The sequence below is a fragment of the Dreissena polymorpha genome, chromosome 11 (genome assembly GCF_020536995.1).
Source record: "Dreissena polymorpha isolate Duluth1 chromosome 11, UMN_Dpol_1.0, whole genome shotgun sequence".
Taxonomy (NCBI): Eukaryota; Metazoa; Mollusca; class Bivalvia; order Myida; family Dreissenidae; genus Dreissena; species Dreissena polymorpha.
Window position 1 is genome coordinate 64,693,729 of NC_068365.1, and position 10,986 is coordinate 64,704,714.

General features: G+C 32.2%; 2 protein-coding genes across 3 annotated transcripts in view; one reads left to right on the forward strand and one right to left on the reverse strand.

Annotated features, from left to right (window-relative positions):
- LOC127849905 (thioredoxin domain-containing protein-like) overlaps positions 1 to 10,986 on the forward strand; it is a 322,209-nt gene that overhangs the window by 197,449 nt on the left and 113,774 nt on the right. The gene's annotated exons all lie outside the window — the stretch shown is intronic.
- The window catches only part of LOC127851088 (uncharacterized), a 33,581-nt gene that overhangs the window by 13,434 nt on the left and 9,161 nt on the right, over positions 1 to 10,986 (reverse strand). For both annotated transcript variants that reach the window (XM_052384585.1, XM_052384584.1), the window contains exons 2-8: positions 8,375 to 8,497; positions 6,140 to 6,223; positions 5,628 to 5,679; positions 3,720 to 3,871; positions 2,757 to 2,900; positions 1,371 to 1,506; positions 48 to 206 (exon numbers count right to left, since the gene is read on the reverse strand). In XM_052384585.1, coding sequence (XP_052240545.1) covers positions 48 to 206; positions 1,371 to 1,506; positions 2,757 to 2,900; positions 3,720 to 3,776 — 496 coding nt within the window. In that variant the 5' untranslated portion in view covers positions 3,777 to 3,871; positions 5,628 to 5,679; positions 6,140 to 6,223; positions 8,375 to 8,497. The remainder of the gene's footprint in view (positions 1 to 47; positions 207 to 1,370; positions 1,507 to 2,756; positions 2,901 to 3,719; positions 3,872 to 5,627; positions 5,680 to 6,139; positions 6,224 to 8,374; positions 8,498 to 10,986) is intronic.

Here is a 10,986-nt window from a genome sequence, read left to right on the forward strand (position 1 = left end):
TAACTAGAAACTTAACAAAATTCAACAAACATCAACATTTAACTCACAGTGCATATCATTATGCGTGAAATCGTGTTTGTACATGCAGCTGATTGCCTCTATAGCCCCATCCAACACATACAATGAGAATGGTTTTACCAGACGTATGTTCTCGGGCTGTCGAATCGTTGTCATGTGTTCGTTAATGATGCTGTTTAACGTCTTAGCTGAAAGAATGATAGCATTTTATTAACCCATTAAGTCTAAGGTACGCTTTCTTGCAAGATTCTGTGTTTAAAGGCTTCATGTTCAATCAATAGATGTTGATTTTAAGCAAACAGCATAGAACCTGAGTAGCATGCAAGTTAATTACATGTTGTTGTGGTTTTATGCTGGTTGCATATAGCCATTTTCACTTGCTTATGAGCAGGAAATGGTTAAAGGGGTAATTCCCCAATTGTCACCATGTGATGTGTTGTTTAATTATTAAAATATATAATTGCTGATTTTGCAAAGCACTTTATGAAACATTTTCAGTTATAAAATGAGCTATTAATAACTCATGATAATCAAATTTATATACAGTGGTGTGCATTTATGTTATGAAATCCGTCTGATTAAAAAAAAATATGCGATTATAAATATTTCTCGAACGAATAATTTCCAAACAAACTATATGGTAAATTATTACCACAGAAAACAAGAGCTGCATTTGTGAAACACAATGCCCCCTATTGCCCTTTGAAGCCGAACAGCAGCTACTTTAGAGAAAACAACGCCAATAACTACCCCAAAAGTCAATCGATTGAAAGGAAAACCACATTTTATCTCTAGGTTATACCTAAAATCAGCTCAATATCTGTAAGTGCTGCATCAAAAAAATCTAGATAATGAAGGCCGGACGGACCGACAGACGGACGGACAGACGGACGGACAGTGCGACAGCTATCTACCGGGAGCATACACATTTAAATTGAGGAATCCTTGATTAGAATCCAGGTACATTTTTTACAGTACAATGATATTAAAACACCCTCATATGATACATAAGACCCGTTCTTATAAAAAATAGGCTAAATGCATGTGTGTTAAGGTTCATCTCAAGTTAGTCTATTCCGGGACAACACTTTTTTGCCTACACCGGATCTGATTAATAGAAACTCCTTTAAACGAAAAATAAAGTCAAAGCTGGGTGTCGTCCAAGATGTTCGTATGCGAACTGTTGTGACATATAAAACTTTCAATCAAGATTGTTAAGACTTGTAAAGCAAAGCAAAAGTGTATATTTTATAATCGAGGGAATATGTGAATGAAGATGATAAAATTTGTTAAAACGTTGAACAAAATATGCGTATAGTCTAGTTTTCACAGAAAAAGGCTAATACATCTACCATGTTTGAGTATTTCCATGTGTATCTCCACCCTGTTGTTCACAATTCTAAACATGTAAATATGTGGAACGTAGCCACTTTCGTTCAGGGCCACCCAGCATCGCACCTCGTCACAACGAAACTCAGAGATCATTATCTGTAACCATGGCCACTATTATATTACAATTTTAAACTTTTAAAACATATGATTTTTTTATAACTGCAATTAACTACAAATACTTGAATGTCAAGTCTAGCAGAGCAGTTAACATTAACATGTATACAATTTTGTAGTTTAAAAAATATTTTAATGATATAAGAACCATTTTAGACTGTATAAATGCAAAATCTGGTGTATGCATATTCGCTTCAAAATCCGGTTATAATTAGTCGTTGTTGTTTTTAATCCTAGTCCATGTATCTACAATCCTTCGTCCTTATTTGCTTCATGATGTCTTTCTTTTTTGTTTTTGTTTTCTATTTCCTTCAGAACCTTTGTATATCTTTCACTCATATTTTATATGTCGTACATAAACTAAGTAATATTGTTTCTTATACATTGCCAATAATTTTTTCAAGTCCAAGACTTTTCTTTATTCTCAAGTCTAAGAATAAGTTGGTGAATATGGGCCCTAAATTAATTAATTTTACTTATCATTTACTATATTATTACTTGATATTATTGTATCAAAAAAGCACGATATTTATACAAATTTATACATTTCGTCCATTTAATGGAAAAATGGTTAGACTCAGATTTCTACAACATTATCAGGGGTCATTCTTTTTGGAAAAGTTTTACTTATTATAATGGTGAGATAAATGCACACATTTAATTATGTCATTTATAACGTTCACAGCAGAGAAAACAAAACAAAATAAATATTGCATAAGGGGGATATGATTATTCTAGTTTATATGGATTGCATTCTTGGATGTAAAGGAGTCATTTACTCCCAATTTTTTCCCCAGAATTTCAAAAATTGCAGTCTCAGGGTATTAGAAGTTAAAAAAGCACTTCTTATATCGAACATATTGAAACTATGTGCAAGCTTTAAGCATAACAGAAATGAAATTGTTTTGGATTTTTTTTTTTTTAATTTAAAACATCAAATATATTTTTTATTGCTAATCACTGACTATTTAATTTGAAAGTAGGAATATAGGTTTATAAAGATCTATGACAATGCTTGAATTGAATAAAATACAAAAGGCTTCACAACATACCAAGACATAACCTCTTAACAAATTTGCACAAATTTCATCTATTTCCACTATGATTACTGTTGAAACCTGACCCGTTTGCATACTTTAAAGAAAGCCCAAGAACCATTATTCTCCACGATCCCCACTCCCAGGTAAATCAATATTTATTATTTTAGACATTTATTTACACAGTATTTTTACCGTTTTCTGAGCAAGTTCTTTGCCAGTTTTTATGTCCTTGAGGACTATTATATCACCCAGTGAAGAGTTTCCCTTCCCAAGCACTTGGTTCGTTTTTTCAAACTCATTCAGTTCACGATAAAGTCTGTTTGAAGACAGGGAGATCTGCAAAAAAAGAAAATAAGTGATGTAATGGAATAAATCAATATTGAGTGGCAATATATATATATATATATATATATATATATATATATATATATATATATATATATATATATATATATATATAAACTATTAACAGGCGAAACATTGAGTGTGCATTTTTTATTTTGTTCAGTTCCGGCAAAGTTTAAGTTTTAAAATAAAAAATAAGTCACCTTGGCGTAGTGGGTATGGTGTCTGCCTAGCAACGGAAGATCAAGGGTTCAATTTCCACTGTGGGAGCATTCCTTAGATGCCAAAATATATGAAGGACTAGTTATTCCCATGATATTGACTTGAGAGCGTTTCAATCAGCTTTAGGCCTTCAATGCAGTAAAGCTTACTAAAATAGCTTTAGTCTTTAAGCACACAATGCAAAAACTACCAAGAGACTGTCAGAACCTTCGTCTGTTAAATTGCAATATCTCATGCTTGTTAAAGTAAGCCATCATTAAATCTCAGACGTTGTGTCTAATAGTGCCCAAACGTTTCTCAGTCCTAGTATTGTTTTCAGATTGTTTATTAAACAACAACTGAGTCTGCACATATTTTAACTTTTAATGGTAAGCTGCTTAGCAGGAATTCCACTTTGCTACATTATTGTCAAATAAAAAATAGCATTTCATTCATATTGCCATTTGACCTTTCTCAATGCAACGGGGCCTCGGCCCCATTATCAAAATGGTGAAAATACAACAACACTTGACCAATACAAAGAGTACAAGACTCCCTTCAGAGGCGAGACATTCCTTGAACTGGGCCTATAATGTATGTACAGCTTACAGAACTCGCATCCACGACAACCCCTGAAGGTTGCTTTTTTGTTTTGATGTGTTCCATGAGTTCGAGACACGCCTCAATCTTGGTATGAAGGTCAGATTACCGACTTCGGCAATGCCAGAGTGTTTGCATTGGATCCACCCCAATGGCATTGGCTGTATTGATTTAATAACAGATCATGTGAGACGAGGTATGGGAAAACTGAACTTCATGCATGTACCCAATATGGTGTCCCAGATAAGCAGTATGAACCAGCTTAACAGGAATGTAAATTTCCGACTTTATGGAATTATTGTTAAAAGGAATTAACTTTTCAACAAAAATCCAGTTAAGGTGGAAAGTGTCATTCTAGAAGAACCTATGCTCAGTGAACACATTTATCTTTTATGAAACTTCATGCACATGCATTAAGCCCAGTTCTTTCCAAAATGAGGCTCATATTAGGGCATGTTAGCAAGTCCTGACACGATGGCATTGTTGAGGTATAGTGTATATGTTGTTCTAAGGCTTTATCTCAAAGTATTGGGAATATACCAGGTTTTTTTTCTGCTGTTTTAAAACGGCCATAAAATGACCCGATCCCTTATATCTTTATATAAAGATTTGTTTGCAATGGCTGGACACAACACAATCTCTGCTTATTTATTTTCTAATTTAATTAAAAATGCACTCATGGACTAATTCTTAAATAAAATGTTATCAAGATTTCATGTTTTCATCTCAACTCTTTCATCAATCAATCTTTGCTTGATATTAACTAAGATTAACCAGTGTTTTTGTCATAACCATCATCATCATCATCATCATGATCATCATCATCATCATCATCATCATCATCATCATCATCGTCATCAGGCACCAACATCCTCATTACAACTAGAGTGTTAACATGGTTTTAATATAGTCAAAATAGGACAACTGCCGCTCCCCTAGCGACCATGTTTTCCAAGGAAATATAACCATTTTCTAACACAGCCCATATATCATTATAAGAAATCTTCCAAGTTCAATGAAGATTGGATTATACATGTGCCTTCTAGAGTGTTAACAAGGTTTTACTATAATCATATAAGGTGGCCATTTTCTCAACGGACCAGCACCATTTTCAGCCGAGCTATCATATGACCAAATATTAATACCAAGTTTCATAAAGATTGGACTATAAATGTGACTTTTAGGGTATTGACAATGTTGTATTATAGTCATATAAGGAAAACTGCCTCGCCAACTGTTGGCCATATTTTTGAAAGGACCGGAATCCTTTTCAAACTCAGCTGAGCTATGATGTCTGACCAAGTTGCATGAAGATTGGACTATACATGTGACTCCTAGAGTGTTAACAATATTTTGCTATAACCATATAAAGAAAACTTCCCCGCCCCCTGGTAGCCATGTTTTTCAATGAACCGAAACCGTTTTAGAACTCAGCCAGTATATCCTTAGAACAAATGTGTTGACCCATTTCATGAAGATTTGACTAAAAATAAGGCTTCTAGAGTGTAAAAAATGTTTTATTTTAGCCATATAAGACAAACTGCCCCGCCCTCTGGTGGCCATGTTTTTCAACTGACGAAAACCATTTTCAAATTTATCTGAGATATTATTGGGACAAATATTCTGACTAAGTTTTATGAAGATTGGACAATAAATGTTACTTCTAGAGCTTTATCTTAAATTTAACATAGTGACTTAGTTTATGACCTCCCGTGACCAAGTTTCGAAATCGATCAAGATATCATCGGGTCAAATCTTCTATACAAGTTTCATGAATATCAGACAATAAATGTGGCCTCTGGAGTATTAACAAGTTAAATTTTGGGGACGGACGACGCACGACGGACGAAAGGTGATCACAAAAGCTCACCATGAGCACGTTGTGCTCAGGTGAGCTAACTCACATTGTTCTCTCACCTAACACCTGTATATTCAAAATGCGGTTTGCCATTGAGATCAACCACACGAGCTGCAAATGACAAAAGTGCAATGATATGTTTGTTTATAAGCATGTTTTAATGTTTATATTCTAATATGTCATAAAACAGTATTCAAGCACTTTGCTGCAAATCCTAAAGTAATATTACGCTAAAAAATGGTTCGATGAATTAAGCATATTTGAAATGGGAAACGGTCTTCATTATTTAGCAAAATTGTTTAGAACACTATAAAGTTTCAACCCAAATTAGAATGTGTGTTTCGCAAAGGTTATTCGTGGACAACAAAATCAGCCTAAACTTGATTTTCATTTAGGCGAGATTTACTTAAAACAAAGAATTCCTTAAAAGCGGAAAGTGTTGTCCTTGATAAGGCAGCGTGGACTGCACAGGCTTATCTGGGATAACACTTAACAAACAGTTTTCTCAGAGCAAGGCTAAAATAAGCACATATTTTTAGAACACTGTCTGACACTAAATGATCAAAGTTACCTGTTCCTGATGAGATACTTTCTATCATAAAGTTGATATTTTCTTTTGTTTTGGGCGACAGGTTGTCAATGTTCATGCAAAGATCTGCATATGAAATGAAAATATAATACTATTACTTGAAAGTACGCAACTCTGGAAGTAGTGTTACTAAAGTATAGTATTGTAGCGTTTTATCCAGACCCTTCAACATACCTCACATTATTCAGTGCTTTCCTTTGAATTCGTTTAGACTCTTTGAGTCTCGGATTAAACAATTATCCTTCTATTAATGAACATTTTCATAATGCAATTCAAAATTATAATCATGGAGAAAAAACTCACAAAATATGAGCGGCGCTTGGAAATATAATCATCAGCGATTGTATTCCTTTTTTATTAAGTACCGGAAAACGGCACTTTCCAATTGGGGAAAAACTTTACATTTCCCAATTGCTGTCCGAAAAAGTCCCAATTAATGGTTCGTTTTATAAAATGCAACATTTAGTTTATTTTCATATGCAGGAAATATTATATGCACACTTCAAGACGCGAATTTTCCCAATTTCTTTTTTTTACGCTAGGTTTCCCAACGGGTCTGGTACTGGTACTTTTCCCAATAGGCCAAACCAAATCACCGAATCATATGGGTCAGTTTTTCCACTTGACTCATTTAGTCCAAGGAAAGCACTAGTTAAGGTTTATAATATAAGTTTATTAAACAATACATCCAGAATGTCAAAAGCCCAAGTGGACATAGCATTCAGTGTAAACAAAGTAAAAAGTGAATGATTAAACAAAGTAATATGACATTTGACTGCAACCATACATGCATGTTTTATTAAATACTAAGTTGCTGTATGTACAGCGATCGATAGTAAAATGAGATTTGTGTAATAAATTCAAAGTCTTTTGATGGCTATTAATTGTAGCCATGTATCAAATATATTATAATGTGCATATGTTTGGTCTACATGTGAAATTATGTACTAATAATTAATTCTAACCTCAAGTAACAATTTTTGTTTAAAACATGACCTACGCTCCAGGAGTGAAATAACGTTACGCTTAATTTTGTTTATTACACGGGTGTTATTACACAAGTTAGATAATTGTAAAATGACGTCATTTTTTTAAGAAATGACGTCATTACTTCATTAAATTTCTTCAGTTAAAATGCGAATAAACGGTGAAAAGATCATATAAAAAAATTCTTGGTCATGTTATAAATAGAATCTTAGATTCGTGGTCAAGCCTCGTTTTTATCTGTATTTAGATGACTTGTTAAATAAATTCAATACAAAACGACCACTCATGCAAGATCCTTTATTTCAGAAGACACGTGCATAAAATAATTTATAACTAGCTGTTTATAATATAACATGATGACTAGGGATTTTAATTGTAGATACTTTTTGATAAAAGCATTTTGCGCGTTTTGCGTTATTTTCTAACTTTTGACTCCTGCAAAATTATCTTCCTTAGATAATTTGATGCAAATGTTACCGAAAAGCTAATCTAAAAAAATAATTGTCATTAGTGCAAATTGATTGAATTGCATAGTATTTGACTAATATTATGTACACTAAGAAGAATTGCAGAGAATGTAACTAGCAGCGATTTTTGCCATTTGGAAAAAGTACCGTAACCAGATAAATTGGGAAAAATGCACGAAAATCCCTGAAATTGGGAAAATTCGCGTGATGAAAAAATTGAATCTTCCAGTTAGTTTCCCTGTGCAGCTATATGGCTTGAACCTAAGTAAATATAATATTGACAACTTGACAACACTAAGTTATCAATTTTAAAGTAGCTGTGAGCAAACCATCCAATACACCAATTTCCAATATGAAGACTTAACGACGCAAATTTTCCAAATGTCGTTTTTTTGCGCATAACTTTCCTAATTGGGCCGGTACCGTTACTTTTCCCAATTGGAAAAAGATCGCTGTTGGCATATTTTCAATATAACTGAATGCTCTATATATAATAATACTACTGTTTAAAACAGTGTTTTTATAAGTAAAAAAATAAATGTAACTTTGTTAATTAATTGAAACTACTAATAAAATTTGCTGCATAATAATGTGATCACAACAAAAAAGGGCATGGCGAGGGTCCGAAGGGCATGGTGGGATCTATGGGAAGAAGCGTGCTGCACCCTTTGTTTAAGGTCTAGCCAGAGCAAAGCAGGGGATAAAAAGCATTTTAAAATAAAAAATTACTACAGTCAAAGATTCCAGAAATCAAGCATAATACCATTTCTCTGTTTTTCTTCTGAATGAGATTTGAGGCCGGGGGTCAAGTGAGAACTGTCGATTGTCTTGTCGTTAGTATTCATAATTTTGATCTATCAGAGAACTATGTCTGGCTCGAAAGTTTCTGAAACAAAATAAAAATAAAATGACATATGTATCAAATGTAGCCGAAGATTCAGATATATATGAAGAAATCTCAAGGTTGATTTTTTTTGGGCATATTTTCTGGTATTCACAAGACTTTTGTGTACAGACTCAGTACAGGTTTGTAATTATCATGAAATTGAGGAAAAGGAACACTACTCAAATAGCTTACGTTCCTATTCTATAAACTTAAGATGTTTACTGGAATAAAAATGTTAAAACCAAACAATCAGTTTTCATACAAATCTTACAGATATGGCAAGGATCGTTATAGCAGTCATTTTTGTGATACGACTAATCAATTTTACAGAGAAAAAAAACAACACTGTATGTTTAAATGATTTGAATTTTATGAATTTAATCGGCAAATTAGGTACTATTGTAAACCCTGCACGAGTATTGCAGTATTGCACATGAATATAGAACAATCATATTGAATAATGTACACCATAGTTTAAACAAAGCTTACCCATTTTAAACCTGTAGACAATTTTTTATCAATTTATATTCGCAATTAACTTAAACGTATGCATAAAATGATTGACATTTATTTGTTCATGTAGATTATACGTTGCTTTGTCCAAATTGGAATATACGTTATTGCACATTGTGGAGGACCGAATTCAATGCCACACACATCGCGTCCGGTGATACACGCATGTTCATTTGGAAGATAGGACGTTAATTTCATCAAATCTTTAAATAGTAAAATATACGTCCAAATTTATTTGATTCTTTAAACAAATGTCGACCGATTGTGTTTATGAAATTCTTGTGCACTGGTATGTGTCAATGCTGCTCAAAAGAAGAATGGCCAATAGAACAGATACTTGTACAATTGAAAATAAAAGTTATATACTTTTTAGGTTTATACAAAATATTTTCAGAGAATCGAATGTTTAAGTTTAGTTGGCCTAATGCCTATTGTAATTGAGTACTCTCCCTTTTTGTATTACGTCACCGTAATTAGGTTAATCATGCAAAAAGTGACAGAACTGCAGTGTGTATGGAACTATAGGCTTTCGGTTGCGCTGTTTTATTAAACATGCTATCAAATAAACGGGAATTATACAATAATTTTAAGGTTAATCATATTGTTTTGCATCAATTCTGTCATTCATTTTCTGCGTACGCCGATAATTGGTCACTAGAAGATATATGAATTCAACAGTGCAATGAACAAACTTGAATAATTTGACAAACATTTTCCGCGATCGAATGACATTCCGTGTTTCTTTTTTTACGGAAACTTTTCATTTAATAATATTCCTTTGTTTTTTTATGAATTATTCCCGTTGAATGGTTTTATTTTCGAAGAACAATTTACATTTCCCTCGATAAGACAGACACATCTGAAATATTTGCGTGCATATGAAAAGTTGTTTATTGCTTTATTACCCACTAAAATACAACAAAGTATATAACTGTTAAGACAATTAATATACAATAACAACCACGTGGTTGAGTCGCACTTGAGAAATGTATATGTTCGTTTAATATAATTATTGTATTTACACATGTGCATGTTTTTTATAGTTTGAACTCATTTATATTGTAGTGTGTCGAAATTAAGAATTATAAGTAAATACAAAAGTAACATGACGACAATTGTCTTAAAAACTTGTACACGACCTCCTTTGTACCAAATTGTATTATTTTTATTATTATTATTATAATTATTATAATTAATATTATTATTATTATCATTATTATTACTATTAATATAATTAGTATTAGTATTAGCATTATTATTTTAAGAATAATAATAATACATATGATTATTATTATTATTCATTATTATTATTATTATTATTATTATTAGCAGTAGTAGTAGTAGTAGTAGTAGTAGTAGTAGTAGTAAGAGTAGAAGTAGTAGTAGTAGTAGTAAAAGTAGTAGTAGTAGTAGTAGTAGTAGTAGTAGTAGTAGTAGTAGTAGTAGTAGTAGTAGTAGTAGTAGTAGTAGTAGTAGTAGTAGTAATATTATTAGTATTATAAGTATTATAATTATTATTATTATTATTTCATTTTTATTTTTTTTATTATCATTATTATTATACTAATCATTATTGTCGTTATTTGTATTATTTTGATGATGATGGTGATTATTATCATTATTATTTATGTTATTATATATTTAACATATTGTCATTGTCAATTTTATGAATTCATTATTTGTTGTTGAAAAGTGTTTGTTTAAATCCTACCCATAAACCGTGACGAGTGCAACACAATTAATAATATATACGACTTTAACTTGAACATGTTCGTATATTGTTGATAAAACATTTAAAAAAAATGAAACTACTAAGAGTTTGTAGTGTTTTTTCTACATAATACACTACGTATCACTATTAAAGGAATACCATTTAAGGAACAAACACCATTGAAAGTTATACTGGTTTTACTTACATCCGTACTCGTCAAAACAAACAAATCTTACTGTGGTTGCACATGCTATCAAAGAGGCAT